This window comes from Brassica napus, chromosome C8, assembly GCF_020379485.1.
Source record: "Brassica napus cultivar Da-Ae chromosome C8, Da-Ae, whole genome shotgun sequence".
Classification (NCBI taxonomy): domain Eukaryota; kingdom Viridiplantae; phylum Streptophyta; class Magnoliopsida; order Brassicales; family Brassicaceae; genus Brassica; species Brassica napus.
In genome coordinates, this window is record NC_063451.1 from 599720 (window position 1) to 618430 (window position 18711).

Below are 18711 nucleotides of genomic sequence, written 5' to 3' on the forward strand. Positions count from 1 at the left end.
CAATTGGTTGGAATCTCTATATCTTTATATTCTTATAAATTTTAAATTTATTGTTTCCTCTTCTGCAAGCAAATAAATTACCGAAGTAATAGATCAATTGGTTGGAATCAAATCTATTCTTATAATTAGTGTAATTATGGTTACAGTTTATATATTTAATAGGTACATTAAAGATACGACATTGAAGATATTCTGTTTTGATTAATAGAAGATATTGGATTTTGAGTTTGTATTTATTGATTTGTTTTTTATAAAGCTTAGAAAATCAATGGGATGATTGGTTGGTTGATACTTCCTATAAAGAAAACGAAAACTATAGGTGGTTTGAATATTGTACATCGATCGATGCATGATGTAAGTTGACTATATAAAACTTGAACATGATCATTTCAAACTAAAGTATAGGTAGGTTATATGAATTTGTTATATTGTAGTTAATATATTTTAAATATTACATAAGTCAAGTGATTCACGTTTTCTTAAAAATAAAATTCAAGTTCATTATTGGGCCGTACTCGTACGTAATAAGCTACGTTAAATATGAAATATTTTTAGGTTCATTTAATGACATTAAGTTTAAATTTGATTAAGGAAAACTCATTAATTTAACTGGAAAAGACAATCATTAAAATATATAGATTTATTTAATGACATTAAGTTTAAATTTGATTAAAGAAAACTCATTAATTTAACTGGAAAAGACAAGCATTAAAATAGGTAGTTTAATTTAATTCTCAGTGGCATGGAAGTGTAAATAAGTTAGAAAACTTATGGGTATTTTTAATGGATACTTCTCTTGTAATAATAGAGATGAAATGATTCTCGTTGCAGATCATAACTTAGTATTTCAATAGAACTTTTTTGCTAAAAAAATTTAAAATATTTTTAACAGATAAATATAAATTATATTTTAAAATAAAATTTTATTAATATTGTAAATTTTACTTTTCGTATCAATATTTTAATATAAATTTGATTTAATTAAACATAAAAATTATATTTAAGAATATGAATGTATATATTTGAAATTATAATCTTAGATAGATTTTTCTATCTATTTATTTTAATTAAGTATATTAAATAACTTTGTAAAAGTTGCATAATTACCAAAAATTATAATTAAACAATATTTATAAAATTTGTAGATATATAAGAAAATAATGATTTTACGATTAAATTTTTATAATTTTCTAAAACAATTGTATACATTTTTGAAAATTTTAGTAATAAAATTGTATAATTTAAAAATATATAATTAAATTATATTTCGAAATTTATAATGCCATATTTGAATATATTTATTTTAATAATGATTTATGAGTTATTCTCGTATTCTTACAAAATTTCCAAAAATATACCAAAAAATATAAATTAACATTAAATGCAATTATCCATGTCATATCAAGCTATAAGACATGTCATCAATTTCAGTAGGATCTCATATTTGTTTTATAGAAATGACAATGTGGCAAAATCACTTAGCAAATATAGTCTAGGATTGGCACACTAAGACCAAATCAAATTTATAGCATATGATTTTCAAATCAAATAAAAACAGAACGTTTAAAGAGAAAACAACAGAATGGTGATATGATTAAGTAGGAGAGAAATAAAAAAGCACAAACACGTAGACTACATTAAGCTTTTGTTGATGGTGATGTTTCTTCGTCGTCATCATCTTCAATGTCCCAACTTAAGTCTTCATCTTCCTCTGCAGTACTCAGGCGTTTACGCAGCTCAGCCCTGTTTGGACTTCCACCACTTGAACGACTCGCTTCCTTTCCATCGATGCTGCTCATATCCTCAATCTCGTCCCATCCCAAATCCTCTTCTTGAGTTGATGAAGAAACAGCACCATCTGGTTTAGCAGCTGAGTCTTGAGATGGAGCATTCTCTTCGGATTTGGGAACAGCTTCTGGTTTGACCGTAACTTCGATTGGAGCCTCCTCAGATGCAGGAGGAGGAGGAGTAATAGCATCAACTACTGGTTTTGCAGCATCAACTACTGGTTTTGATTCTGGAACTTGTTCATTATCAGTTTCCTTCTTCTCTGCAGAATCTGTGTCTGTCTTCAGACCAACATTGCTAACTTCAGACACTGTCACTTCATCTTTCTCAGTCTTGCTCACAACTCCGCTACCCACATCATCATTCCCTTCAAGTTTCAATCTTGAAACATCTTTGGCAGCAACTACCTCGCTGGTCTCCTCTTCATCATCAATATCCCAGCTCAACTCCTCCTCATCATCCAAAGAAATAGCTCGTTTCACAAGATTAGCCCTCAAGTCTTCAGCTTGCTTGAGCTTATAAACCTTATAGAAATACCTAAACCAAAACGTCTCATGATCAACCACACTAGGAACAACCCTCTTATACACTCCTCTCATATCTGCATTCCCCTCCAACAAGCTCTCCATCTCCTCTCCCAGAGAAAACTCAGATTCCCACTTCTTGTAATCATCCGAATCCTCAGGCTCTTCGCTGTAAGTGCCGAGATCTCCCTGAACGGCGCGAACCTGAGCATCGAAACGACTATACGGCTTCGAGCTAAAGCTATCGCGACGGCCCAAGCTAGTGTTATCAGAAGAATCAGATTCGTTACCGGCGGCCAAGATCGCTTCTTTGCCTTGAGCGATGATCTCAGCCGTGCCTTTAATCACGGTGTTCCCAAGCTCGTCGATGGCGTGTCCGACGGTGCCGAGCGATCCCTGCGCGACTTCGATCTCCTTCTTCAAGCCTGTCCCGAACTCTTCTAGATCTCGCCGGTAGGTTTCGATCACGGACTCGGATCTGTCGGCTATGGTTTTCATCAGACCACCGAAGCTCCATCCGCCGTTGTCGTCGTCTTCGTGTTCTGGATTAGATTGATCTGGATCTTCGCTGTGTTTTGGTGAATCGGATTCAGATTCGGTTCCTGGAGGATCTGGGTCGTCGGAGAAGACGGATTTGAAGAAATTCATAGCTGATCTTTGGGACTTTCGATCAATCTGATCGGCGGAGCGAATGATTTGGAGCGTGAAGGATGCGAATTGACGTCAGAAATTGGGAGATCGCAACAACACTTGAAGCTTTCGTATATAGAGCACAAGGAGAAACGCAGTTTCTGAGCATTATCTTAAAAAAACATTTTTAAAAATGGACATTTATCTAGGGGCAAATCTCCAAAATAGCATCTTTCTAAGTTTATATCACAAAAATAGCACTCAGAAACTAAAATGACCAAAATAACACCTTTCTAAATTTATCCTTTGAAAATTGTAATTTTTTTATTTTTCAAAATTTGAAATCTTATCCCCAAAACCTCATTTCTCAACTCTAAACCCTAAACTCTAAACTCTAAATTCTAAACCGTAAACCCTAAACTCTAAACCCTAAACCCTAAACCATAAACCCTAAACTCTAAACCCTAAACCCTAAACTCTAAATCCTAAACCTTAAACGCTAAACCCTAAACCCTAAATCCTAAACCCCACCCTTTAACTCTAAACCCTAAGTTTGTGACTTTTGATAAAACATTAAGTGCTATTTTTGTGACTTTTGACCTTGAGTGCTAGTTTGGGAACAAAAACTTGATTTAGTGCTATTTTTGTCTTTTTCTCTTTATCTAACACATAGATTTCAATCAATATTATTTCGAGAGATTTGAAAACTTCCTTACAATAACGATTTTAACGAGGTTCATCCACTCATTTAGGGAGCATTTATTAAATTAATTGATAAAAAATAGAACGATATCCATGAGTTTAGAATACATTAATACAAATAAGGAATTTGGTTAAATATCTTAAAATAACACTAAAGATTATAGACTTCATTAAATTACCGAAAAACTAAATAATTTGTAGGATTTAATAGATAGATTTTGAGAAAAATTCAAAAAAATGACTATATTTTTTTAATGCATATTTGTATCATTAACTAACATATGACGATAGTTAGAGAAGTTTTCAACATTTTTTTGTCTTCGTTTCTCTACAATAACGATTTTATTGTGGTTTGTCCACTTATTTAGGGAGCATATGAAGTTTTACTAAATTAATTGATAAAAATAGAACGATGCCCATGTACCTTGAAAAAGAGTTTAGAATACATTAATACAAATGTAGAATTTGGTTAGAAATTTAAAAATAACACTAAAGATTATAGGCTTAATTATATTAACCATTTACCGAAAACCTGAATAATTTGTAGGGGTTAACACATAGATTTTGAGAAAAATTCAAAAAAAATTACAACATTGTTTTAATGCATATTTATATCATTCACTAACATATGATGATGGTTAGAGAGGTTTTGAACCTTTTTTGTCTTCGTTTCTCTACAATAACGATTTTATTGTGGTTTGTCCACTTATTTAGGGAGCATATGAAGTTTTACTAAATTAATTAATAAAAAATAGAACGATGCCTACGTACCATGAAAGAGAGTTAATAATACATTTATACAAATGTAGAATTTGGCTTAAAATTTTAAAATAACACTAAAGATTACAGGCTTCATTATATTAACCATTTACCGAAAAACTGAATAATTTGTAGGGGTTAACACTTTGATTTTGAGAAAAATTAAAAAAATGACAACATTGTTTTAATGCATATTTGTATCATTAACTAACATATGATGATGGTTAGAGAGGTTTTGAACCTTTTTTTTGTCTTCGTTTCTCTACAATAACGATTTTATTGTGGTTTGTCTACTGATTTAGGGAGCATATGAAGTTTTACTAAATTAATTGATAAAAAATAGAACGATGCCCACGTACCATGAAAGAGAGTTAATAATACATTTATACAAATGTAGAATTTGGTTTGAAATTTTAAAATAACACTAAAGATTACAGGCTTCATTATATTAACCATTTACCGAAAAACTGAATAATTTGTAGGGGTTAACACATAGATTTTGAGAAAATTTCAAAAAAAATGACAACATTGTTTTAATGCATATTTGTATCATTAACTAACATAAGATGATGGTTAGAGAGGTTTTGAACCTTTTTTGTCTTAGTTTCTCTACAATAACGATTTTATTGTGTTTTGTCCACTGATTTAGGGAGCATATGAAGTTTTACTAAATTAATTGATAAAAAATAGAATGATGCCCACGTACCATGAAAGAGAGTTAATAATACATTAATACAAATGTAGAATTTGGTTTGAAATTTTAAAATAACACTAAAGATTATAGGCTTCATTATATTAACCTTTTACCGAAAAACTGAATAATTTGTAGGGGTTAACACATATATTTTGAGAAAAATTCAAAAAAAATTTCAACATTCTTTTAATGCATATTTGTATCATTAAATAACATATAATGATGTTTAGAGAGGTTTTGAACTTTTTTGTCTTCGTTTCTCTACAATAACGATTTTATTGTGGTTTGTCCACTTTTTACTAAATTAATTGATAAAAAATAGAACGATTCCCATGTACCATAAAAGAAAGTTTAAAATACATTAATAAAAGTTTAGAATTTGGTTAGAAATTTTAAAATAGCATTAAAGATTATAGGCTTCATTATATTAATAAACTGAATAATTTGTTGGGGGTTAACACATAGATTTTGAGAAAAATTAAAAAAATGACAGCATTGTTTTAATGCATATTTGTATCATTAACTGACATTTGATGATGGTTAGAGAGGTTTTGAACCTTTTTTGTCTTCGTTTATCTACAATAACGATTTTATTGTTGTTTGTCCACTGATTTAGTGAATATGAAGCTTTACTAAATTAATTGATAAAAAATAGAACGATGCCCATGTACCTTGTAAGAGAGTTTATAATACATTAATACAAATGTAGAATTTGGTTAGAAATTTTAAAATAACACTAAAGATTATAGGCTTCATTATGTTAACCATTTACCGAAAAACTGAATAATTTGTATTGGTTAACACGTAAATTTGAGAAAAAAATTACAAAAAGACAATATTATTTTAATGCATATTTGCATCATTAACTAACATATGATGATGGTTAGAGATGTTTTGAACCTTTTTTGTCTTAGTTTCTCTAGAATAACGATTTTATTGTGGTTTGTCCACTGATTTACGGAGCGTATGAAGTTTTACTAAATTAATTGATAAAAAATAGAACGATGTCCTTGTACCTTGAAAGACAGTTTATAATACATTAATACAAATGTAGAATTTGGTTAGAAATTTTAAAATAACACTAAAGATTATTGGCTTCATTATATTAACCATTTAACGAAAAACTTAATAATTTGTAGGGGTTGTTAACACATAAATTTTGAGAAAAATTCAAAAAAACGACAACATTGTTTCAATGCATATTTGTATCATTAACTAACATATGATGATGGTTAAAGAGGTTTTGAACCTTTTTTTCTCTTCGTTTCTCTGCAATAACGATTTTATTGTGGTTTGTCCACCGATTTAGGAAGCGTATGAAGTTTTACTAAATTAATTGATAAAAAAAAGAACGATGCCCACGTACCATGAAAGAGAGTTTAGAATACATTAATACAAATGTAGAATATGGTTAGAAATTTTAAAATAACACTAAAGATTATATGCTTCATTATATTAACCTTTTACCGAAAAACTGAATAATTTGTAGGGGTTAACACATAGATTTTGAGAAAAATTCAAAAAAAAATGGCAACATTGTTTTAATGCATATTTGTATCATTAACTAACATATGATGATGGTTATAGAGGTTTTGAACCTTTTTTTGTCTTCGTTTCTCAACAATAACGATTTTATTGTGGTTTGTCCACTTATTTAGGGAGCATATGAAGTTTTACTAAATTAATTGATAAAAAATAGAACGATGCCCACGTACCTTGAAAGAGAGTTAATAATACATTAATACAAATGTAGAATTTGGTTTAAAATTTTAAAATAACACTAAAGATTGCAGGCTTCATTATGTTAACCATTTACCGAAAAACTGAATAATTTGTAAGGGTTAACACATTGATTTTGAGAAAAATTAAAAAAAATGACAACATTGTTTTAATGCATATTTGTATCAAACATATGATGATGTTTAGAGAGGTTTTGAACCTTTTTTGTCTTCGTTTCTCTACAATGACGATTCTATTGTGGTTTGTCCATTGATTTAGGAAATTTATGAAGTTTTACTAAATTAATTGATAAAAAATAGAACGACGCCCATGTACTATAAAGAGAGTTAATAATACATTAATACAACTGTAAAATTAGGTCTTAAATTTTAAAATAACACTAAAGATTATAGGCTTCATTATATTAGCCTTTTACCGAAAAACTGAATAATTTGTCGGAGTAAACACATAGATTTTAAGAAAAATTAAAAAAAAAAGACAACATTGTTTTAATGCATTTTTGTATCATTAACTAACATATGATGATGGTTAGAGAGGTTTTGAACCTTTTTTTGTCTTCGTTTCTCTACAATAACGATTTTATTGTGGTTTGTCCACAGATTTAGGGAGCATATGAAGTTTTACTAAATTAATTGATTAAAAATAGAACGATGCCCATGTACCATGAAAGAGAGTTTAGAATACGTTAATAAAAATTTAGAATTTGGTTAGAAATTTTAAAATAACACTAAAGATTATAGGCTTCATTATATTAACCATTTACCGAAAAACTTAATAATTTGTAGGGGTTAACACTTAGATTTTAAGAAAAATTCAAATAAAATTACAACATTTTTTTAATGCATATTTGTCTCATTAACTAATATATGATGATGGTTAGAGAGGTTTTGAACCTTTTTTGTCTTCGCTTATCTACAATAACGATTTTATTACAGTTTGTCCACTTTTTACTAAATTAATTGATAAAATATAGAACGATGCACATGTACCATGAAAGAGAGTTTAAAATACAACACATAGATTATGAAAAAATTCAAAACAAATGACAACATTGTTTTAATGCATATTTGTATCATTAACTAACATATGATGATGGTTAGAGAGGTTTTGAACCTTTTTTGGTTTTCATTTCTCTACTATGACGATTCTATTATGGTTTGTCCACTGATTTAGGGAGCTTATGAAGTTTTACTAAATTAATTGATAAAAAATAAAACGATGCCCATGTACTATGAAAGAGAGTTAATAATACATTAATACAAATTTAAAATTTTGTTATTAATTTTAAAATAACACTAAAGATTATAGGCTTCATTATATTAACATTTTACCGAAAAACTGAATAATTTGTGAGGGTTAACACATAGATTTTGAGAAAAAAAAAACAAAATGACAACATTGTTTTAATGCATATTTGTGTCATTAACTAACATATTATGATGGTTAGAGAGGTTTTTAACCTTTTTTGTCTTCGTTTCTCTACAATAACGATTTTATTGTGGTTTGTCCACTGATTTATGGAGCATATGAAATTTTCCTAAATTAATTGATAAAAAATAGAACGATGTCCATATACAATGAAAGAGAGTTTAGAATACATTAATACAAATTTAGAATTTGGTTACAAATTTTAAAATAACACTAAAAACTATATGCTTCATTATATTAACCTTTTACCCAAAAACTGAATAATTTATAGGGGTTAACACATAGATTTTGAGAAAAATTCAAAAAAATGACAACATTTTTTTAATGCATATTTGTATCGTTAACTAACATATGATGATGGTTAGAGAGGTTTTGAACTTTTTTTGTTCTCCTTTCTCTACAATAACGATTTTATTGTGGTTTGTCCACTGATTTAGGGAGCATATGAAATTTTACTAAATTAATTGATAAAAAATCTAACGATGCCATGTACCATGAAAGAGAGTTTATAATACATTAATACAAATGTAGAATTTGGTTAGACTTTTAAAATAACACTAAAGATTATAGGCCTCATTATATTAACCATTTACCGAAAAACTGAATAATTTGTAGGGGTTAACACGTAGATTTTGAGAAAAAAAGGCAACATTGTTTTAATACATATTTGTATCATTAACTAAGATATGATGATGGTTAGAGAGGTTTTGAACCTTTTTTGTCTTCGTTTCTCTACAATAACGATTTTATTGTGGTTTGTCCACTGACTTAGGGAGCATATGAAGTTTTACTAAATTAATTTATAAATAATAGACGGATACCCGTGTACCTTGAAAGAGAGTTTAGAATACATTAACACAAATGTAAAATTTGGTTAGAAATTTTAAAATAACACTAAAAATTAAAGGCTTCATTATATTAACCATTTACCGAAAAACTGAATAATCTGTAGGGGTACACATATATTTTGAAAATTTTTTAAAAAATGAAAATGGTGTTTTAATGCATATTTATATCATTAACTAACATATGATAATAGTTAGAGAGGTTTTGAACCTTTTTTGTCTTCGTTTCTCTAAAATAACGATTTTATTGTGGTTTGTCCACTAAATTAGGGAGCATGTGAAGTTTACTAAATTAATAGATAAAAAATAGAACGATGCCCTTGTACCTTGAAAGACAGTTTAGAATACATTAATACAAATGTAAAATTTGGTTCGAAATTTTAAAATAACACTAAAAATTATAGGTTTCAATATATTAACCTTTTATCGAAAAACTGAATAATCTGTAGGGGTTAACACGTAGATTTTGAAAAAATTTATAAAATGAAAATGTTGTTTTAATGCATATTTATATCATTAACTAACATATGATGATAGTTAGAGAGGTGTTGAACCTTTTTTGTCTTCGTTTTTCTAGAATAACGATTTTATTGTTGTTTGTCCACTAAATTAGGGAGCATATGAAGTTTACTAAATTAATAGTAAAAAATAGAACGATGCCCTTGTACCTTGAAAGACAGTTTAGAATACATTAATACAAATGTAAAATTTGGTTCGAAATTTTAAAATAACACTAAAAATTATAGGCTTCATTATATTAACCTTTTATCGAAAAACTGAATAATCTGTAGGGGTTAACACGTAGATTTTGAAAAAATTTTAAAAATGGAAATGTTGTTTTAATGCATATTTATATCATTAACTAACATATGATGATGGTTAGAGAGGTTTTGAACTTTTTTTTTTCTCGTTTCTCTACAATAACAATTTTATTGTGGTTTGTCCTCTGACTTAGGGAGCATATGAAGTTTTGCTAAATTAATTGATAAATAATAGAAGGATGCCCATGTACCTTGAAAGAGAGTTTTTAATACATTAATACAAATTTATAATTTTGTTAGAAATTTTAAAATAACAATAAAGATTATAGGCTTCATTATATTAACCTTTTACATTTTTTTTAAAAAAAGACAATATTGTTTTAACGCATATTTACATCATTAAATAACATATGATGATGGTTAGAGAGGTTCTGAACCTTTTTTTTTCTTCGTTTCTCTAGAATAACGATTTTGTTGTGGTTTGTCTACTGATTTAGGGAGCATATGAAGTTTTACTAAATTAATTGATAGAAAATAGAACGGTACCCATGTACAATAAAAGAGAGTTTAGAATACATTAATACAAATGTAGAATTTTGTTAGAAATTTTAAAATAACATTAAAGATTATAGGCTTCATTATATTAACCATTTACCGAAAAACTGAATAATTTGTTGCGGTTAACAGATAGATTTTAAGAAAATTACAAAAAAAGACAATATTGTTTTAATGCATATTTGTATCATTACCTAACATATGAGGATGGTTAGAGAGGTTTTGAACCTTTTTTGTCTTTGTTTCTCTAAAATAGCGATTTTATTGTGGTTTGTCCACTGATTTAGGAAGCATAAAACAATTTACTAAATTAATTGATAAAAAATAGAAAGTTACCCATGTACCATGAAAGAGAGTTTAGAAATTTTTAATGCAAATCTAGAAATTGGTTAAAAATTTTAAAATAACACTAAAGATTATAGGCTTCATTATATTAATCATTTACCGAAAAACTGAATAATCTGTTGGGGTTAACACATAAATTTTGAAAAAAATTCAAAAAAATAAAAATATTGTTTTAATGCATATTTATATTATTAACTAACATATGATGATGGTTAGAGGGGTTTTGAACATTTTTTTGTCTTCGTTTCTCTACAATATCGATTTTATTGTGGTTTGTCCACTAAATTAGGGAGCATATGATGTTTTACTAAATTAATTGATAAAAAATAGAACGATGCCCATGTTCCATGAAAGAGAGTTTAGAATACATTAACACAAATGTAGAATTTGGTTAGAAATTTTAAAATAACACTAAAGATTATAGGCTTCATTATATTAACCGTTTACCGAAAAACTGAATAATTTTTAGGGATTAACACATAGATTCTGAGAAAAATTCAAAAAAATTGACAACATTGTTTTAGTGCATATTTGTATCATTAACTAACATATAATGATGGTTATAGAGGTTTTGAACCTTTTTTGTCTCGGTTTCTCTAGAATAGAGATTTTATTGTGGTTTGTCCACTGATTTAGGTAGCATATGAAATTTTACTAAGCTAATTGATAAAAAAATAGAAAGATATCCATGTACCATGAAAGAGAATTTCGAATACTTTAATACAAATCTATAATTTGGTTAGAAATTTAAAATAACACTAAATATTATAGGCTTCACTATATTAACCGTTTACAGAAAAACATAATAATTTGTTGGGGTAACACATAGATTTTGAGAAAAAATCAAAAAAATGACAACATTGTTTTAATGCATATTTGTATCATTAACTAACATATGATGATGGTTAGAGAGGTTTGACCTTTTTTTTTGTCTCCGTTTCTCTACAATAACGATTTTATTGTTGTTTGTCCACTGATTTAGGGAATATGATTTTTTACTAAATTAATTGATAAAAACTAGAACGATGCCCTTGTACCATGAAAGAGAGTTTATAATACATTAATACAAATATAGAATTTGGTTAGAAATTTTAAAATAACACGAAAGATTATAGGCTTCACTATATTAACCATTTACCGAAAAACTGAATAATTTGTAGTGATTAACACATAGTTTTGAGAAAAAAAAACAAAAAAAAAAAATTGTTTTAATGCATATTTGTTTCACTAACTAACATATGATGATGGGTAGAGATGTTTTGAATCTTTATTTTTCTTCATTTATCTTGAATAGAGATTTTATTGTGGTTTGTCCACTGATCTAGCTAGGAAGCATAAAAAGTTTTACTAAATTAATTGAAAAAAAATTAAAAAGATACTCATTTACCATGAAAACGAGTTTAGAATACTTTAATACAAATCTAGAATTTGGTTAGAAATTTTAAAATAACACTAAAGATTATAGGCTTCATTATATTAACTGTTTACCGAAAAACTGAATAATTTGTAGTGGTCAACTCAAAGATTTTGAGAAAAATTCAAAAAAATGACAACATTGTTTTAATGCATATTTGTATCATTAACTCACATATGATGATGGTTAGAGAGGTTTTGAACCTTTTTTGTCTTCGTTTCTCTAGAATAGCGATTTTATTGTGGTTTGTCCACCGATTTTGAGAGCATATGAAGTTTTACTAAATTAATTGATAACAAATAGAACGATGCCCATGTACCTTGAAAGAGGGTGTAGAATACATTAATACAACTGTAGAATTTGGTTAGAAATTTAAAAATAAAACTAAAGATTATAGGCTTCATTATATTAACTATTTAACGAAAAACTGAATAATTTGTAGTGGTTAACACATATATTTTGAGAAAAATTCAAAAAAAAGACAATATTGTTTTAATACATATTTGTATCATTAACTAACATATGATGATGGTTAGAGAGGTTTTGAACCTTTTTTGTCTTCGTTTCTCTATAATAACGATTTTATTGTGGTTTGTCCACTGAATTAGGGAGCATATGAAGTTTACTAAATTAATTGATAAAAAATAGAACGATGCCCATGTACCTTGAAAGACATTTTAGAATACATTAATACAAATGTAAAATTTGGTTATAAATTTTAAAATAACACTAAATATTATAGGCTTCGTTATATTAACCATTTACCGAAAAACTGAATAATCTGTAGGGGTTAACACGTAGATTTTGAAAAAAATTAAAAAAATTAAAAAAATTAAAAAAATTAAAAAAATTAAAATGTTGTTTTAATTCATATTTATATTATTAACTAACATATGATGATGGTTAGAGAGGTCTTGAACTTTTTTTGTTCTCATTTCCTCTACAATAACAATTTTATTGTGGTTTGTCCACTAACATAGGGAACATATGAAGTTTTACTAAATTAATTGATAAATAATAGAAGGATGCCCGTGTACCATGAAAGAGAGTTTAGAATACATTAATACAAATGTATAATTTTGCTAGAAATTTTAAAATAACACTAAAGATTATAGGCTTCATTATATTAACCATTTACCGAAAAACTGAATAATCTATGGGAGTTAACACGTAGATTTTGAAAAAAATTTTAAAAATGAAAATATTGTTTTAATGCATATTTACATCATTAAATAACATATGATGATGGTTAGAGAGGTTTTGAACCTTTTTTTGTCTTTGTTTCTCTGCAATAATGATTTTATTGTGGTTTGTCCACTGATTTATGGATCATATGAAGTTTTACAAAATTAATTGATAAAAAATAGAATGATGCCCATGTACTATGAAAGAGAATTTAGAATACATTAATACAAACATAAAATTTGGTTCGAAATTTTAAAATAACACTAAAGATTATAGGCTTCATTATATCAACTTTTTACCGAAAAACTGAATAATTTGTGGGGTTAACACATCCATTTTGAGAAAAATTCAAAAAAATGACAACATTGTTTTAATGCATATTTGTATCATTAACTAACATATGATTATGGTTAGAGAGGTTTTGAACCTTTCTTGTCCTCGTTTCTCTACAATAACGATTTTATTGTGGTTTGTCCACTGATTTAGGGAGCATATGAAGTTTTACTAAACTAATTGATAAAAAATAGAACGATGCTCATGTACCATGAAAGAGAGTTTAGAATACATTAATAAAAATTTAGAATTTGGTTATAAAGTTTAAAATAACACTAAAGATTATAGGCTTCATTATATTAACCATTTACCGAAAACTCAATAATTTGTAGGGTTAACACATAGATTTTGAGACAAAATCAAAAATATGACAACATTGTTTTAATGCATATTTACATCATTAAATAACATATGATGATGGTTAGAGAAGTTTTGAACTTTTTTTTGTCTTCTTTTCTCTACAATAATGATTTTATTGTGGTTTGTCCACTGATTTATGGATCATATGAAGTTTTAAAAAATTAATTGATAAAAAATAGAACGATGCCCATGTACCATGAAAGAGGAATTTAGAACACATTAATACAAACGTAAAATTTGGTTTGAAATTTTAAAATAACACTAAAGATTATAGGCTTCATTATATTAACCTTTTACCGAAAAACTGAATACTTTTTAGGGGTTAATACATAGATTTTGAGAAAAAAAAAATGACAACATTTTTTTAATGCATATTTGTATCATTAACTAACATATGATTATTGTTAGAGAGGTTTTGAACCTTTTTTTGTCCTCGTTTCTCTACAATAACGATTTTATTGTGGTTTGTCCACTGATTTAGGGAGCATATGAAGTTTTACTAAATTAATTGATAAAAAATAGAACGATGCTCATGTACTATGAAAGAGAGTTTAGAATACATTAATACAAATTTAGAATTTGGTTATAAATTTTAAAATAACACTAAAGATTATAGGCTTCATTATAGGCTTCTCAAAAACACATAGATTTTGAGAAAAAATCAAAAATATGACAACATTGTTTTAATGCATATTTGTATCATTAACTAACATATGATGATGGTTAGAGAGGTTTTGAACTTTTTTTTGTCTTCGTTTCTCTACAATAACGATTTTATTGTGGTTTGTCTACTCAATTAGGGAGCATATGAAGTTTTGCTAAATTAATTGATAAAAAATAGAACGATGCCCATGTACCTTGAAAGAAAGTTTAGAATACATTAATATAAATGTAAAATTTGGTTAGAAAGTTTTAAATAACACTAAAGATTATAGGCTTCATTATATTAACCATTTACCGAAAAACTGAATAATTTTTAGGGGTTAACACATAGATTCTGAGAAAAAAAATGACAACATTGTTTTAATGCATATTTGTATTATTAACTAACATATGATGATGGTTAGAGAGGTTTTGAACTTTTTTTGTCTTCGTTTCTCTACAATAACGATTTTATTGTTGTTTGTCCACTGATTTAGAGAATATGAAGTTTTACTAAATTAATTGATAAAAAATAGAACAATACCCATTTACAATGAAAATACATTAATACAAATGTAGAATTTTGTTAGAAATTTTAAAATAACACTAAAGATTATAGGCTTCATTATATTAACCATTTACCGAAAAACTGAATAATTTGTAGGGGTTAACTCATAGATTTTGAGAAAAAGTCAAAAAATGACAACATTGTTTTAATGCATATTTGTATCATTAACTAACATATGATGATGGTTAGAGAGATTTTGAACCTTTTTTGTCTTCATTTCTCTAGAATAGCGATTTTATTGTGGTTTGTCCACTGATTTAGGGAGCATATGAAGTTTTACTAAATTAATTGATAAAAATAGAACGATGCCCATGTACCTTGAAAGAGAGTTTAGAATATATTAATACAACTGTAAAATTTTGTTAGAAATTTAAAAATAACCCTAAAGATTATAGGCTTTATTATATTAATATTTGTTAAGATCAGCTCTCTTGATGTGATTCGTTTTTGTCTTGAAAAGGTGAAAGATTTTTGTGTTTCAAAATCTGTTTTTGAAAGCATGATTAATTCTTGTAAAATCTTTAAACCTGATGAACTTCGTGATCAACCACATTTTCAAAAAGACCATGGCATCAATTCTGGAATAATCTTGAGTTTTGATCAGTTCTTAAAGCATAGCAAAGGCTTTGATCGTTTTGAAAAATCTCTTGAGTTTGATTTGAAACAAACTAATTTTTGTGCTAGAAAATCTTTTGATTCGTTTGTTTTTAAAGAGAATGACTTTGATCTGAGTTCTTCTAAACATTCACTGATCACTGATGATTTGTTTCCATCCTCTTGTGCATTGGACGATTTCTTGATTAAAAAGATGCTGAAACAGAAATCACTTGAAACTGAAACTGATTTTTGTGATCTTGATTTTTGTGATTCTGTTTTGCAACCTGATCTCTTGTGTTCTGAAACTGATAAAACAGGGCATTTTCTGAGATCAATTTTTGATAATTGTGTTGATTTGAGCATGGATGATATTGTGGTTTACAACACTTTCTTTGAAAAACATCTTGAGTCTTTATTAGTTGATTCTCAATCTGAACTTAAGCTTGTGTGTTCAGATGTTGAGCAGGAAATGCACGTCTTGAAAATGAATACTATTGTTGCATATCTTGATAAAATTCTGGTCTGTAATGTCTACTTTGATGTGCATCTTGACAAGCTGAAATGTGTGCTATTTGTTCTTGGAAAAGATATCTTGATTTTTGATTTGAACAAGTATTTGTCTTGCACATTTGATCCTGATCTTTTAGTGTTTGTTTTGAGTATCCAGGAAAGAGAGGTTAAGCTTCTGAGAAATGAAAGCATTGACCGTGCCCAACAGCCTGAGATTTGGAGAAGCTTTGTTGTCCAAACCGGCTACCTTGGAGATGCCAGCGACAGGGGTTCAATCCAAAACGGATATCTTAACATTCAGAAGGTCTTTTGTCATTAATACAATTTCCCTGGAAAACCAACTCACCAAGGATTCACTGAGGCTTAGAATCACTTGAAAAGCTTCACGGAGGAAGGAGTTATGAATTTTCCAAACTGGAGGTTCTCCAGCCCGTCTATCCGTGAGTACCAGACTTCTAAAGGAGATTCATGCTCGAGAAAGAAGTGGCCTGAGCCAAAACCGATCCTCCATGAACCAAAGGTGTTGCCTCAATCAACCTCCTGTCCAAACCAAAAGCACTGTAAGGATCATGGGTTCATTGTCTCTGCTCATCATGAAAACGTTTTGAATCCGAGAATTTCCAAAAGAAAACACATCTTTACTTGGTTGAAAAACGTTTTGCTTAAACCTTTTTATGAATTATTTTACTTAAGCTGTGCTTTGAAAGAGATTTGGTGTAGAAAAATGTATGAACCAAAATTACTTAGGCCAAAGAATCAATTTGATTTCGTTCATGATGAGAATTTTTCAGATTTGGCATTGTCTTTTTCTTTCCCTAACCGTTTCACAGCTTGGCCTAATTTTAAAATTGATAAACCAATTTTTGGTGATCAGTTTACTTGCTTGATGCTTGCCCACGTGCTTAAAGATTATCGTAAGTGTTTGGATCATGTTTTTGATGTCTTAAGGATAGAGAAACCCTTTGATTATTTCTTTATCAGATTTGATGTGGTTTCTCTAGTTGTTTTGAATGAACAGGATAAGAATAATCCTTTCCCAAGGAGAGCAAGCAATGATGGACGCCAAAGGATTTGGAAATTCTTGATGAAAACGACTTCAAAACTCCAAGGAAGTTTCTGTTCAATATTTTCATTTACTGAGTTTCCCTTGAATTTTAATTCTTTTGTATCTGATTTCTTTGCTTTTGATATAGGTACAATGGATTTGAGGACAAATCCTTTTGAAGAGGGAGAGTATGATGTGACCCAGATCGAGCATCGACCGGCTCGGATCATGGATACGGCCCAAGGTGGCCTTGTCAACCAACTCGACCAAACCGAGGTTTTCATGTCGGATCATGCCAGTCTTGCTGCCTGTGATAGTCCATCTGATCATTCCATCCATGCTGATCAAAATTTCCCATTGGATCGTGCTGATCAGACCGTCCGTACCATCCCATCCGATCAGCCCGACCGTACCGCACGTGCTGTCCACTGCATCGACCCACGGACGCCCGTAATGGAGCTCAGTCTTGAACCACGACCGAGAGATGGAATTGATCGACCCACATCACTTATTTCCCAACCATTTCAACATTCTAAGACTTATCGTCAAGTCAGAATCCACTTGGAATGAGAAGAATCCAAAGATGTTCACAGATTTTCCCTTATGACCTTTTTGGTGCGTCCCGCGTGTCCTGAAGCCTGTACTGAAGTTCTTGCTTCAGTGTCCGACCCTATGATGTATTTTTATCTTTCATATTTCACTAAGGCATGGATACTTGAGCTGTCCAAGGACTTGTTTCACAACAGTACACAACTTGGTTCAGCAGATCATCTGATAGTTCAGTCGGTTCGTGTTAATCACCCGACAGGCCGTGTGGATCATCCTGATCATGTCCTGATCCTTACACCAAGTACCAGCACGACCAGAATGAACCTGGACAGAAGGAGAATTCACTTTGACCAGTCTTCATCAATTTCACCAACTTTGACTCCCTTTATTATTTTCTAGTCAATGTTGTATTTTCCTAGGTTTGTATTTCCCATAATTGTTTATGGCTTTCTTTGACTACAAATCCTATATATATGGCCCATAAGCCACGAACTAAAAGAGATTTGTTTTTCCCTTTTTATTAGTTTATCTCTTTGTTCTTTGTTTAGAACACCTCTTAGTTTCTTGGTGAGGTTATCTCCAAGTTTCGATTCTTCTTTTGTTGGACCGGTGCGTCACATCCGGCAACGATCGAAGTCTGGTACTATGAAGAGGTCTTTCCGCAGCCTTTTGTGTCACCATTTATCCCATCCAGTTCTCCTTTGGAGTTCATATCCATTCCTTATCAATCCAGTTGA

The 18711-nt window shown here is 29.2% G+C and overlaps 1 protein-coding gene across 1 annotated transcript; it reads right to left on the reverse strand.

Annotated features, from left to right (window-relative positions):
- Positions 1 to 1507: 1507 nt before the first annotated feature.
- Positions 1508 to 3131, reverse strand: LOC106441082 (BSD domain-containing protein 1-like). The gene has a single exon (XM_013882862.3). It carries the CDS (start codon positions 2958 to 2960, stop codon positions 1638 to 1640), a length of 1323 nt encoding a protein of 440 aa, XP_013738316.1. The 5' UTR covers positions 2961 to 3131; the 3' UTR covers positions 1508 to 1637.
- Positions 3132 to 18711: the final 15580 nt, after the last annotated feature.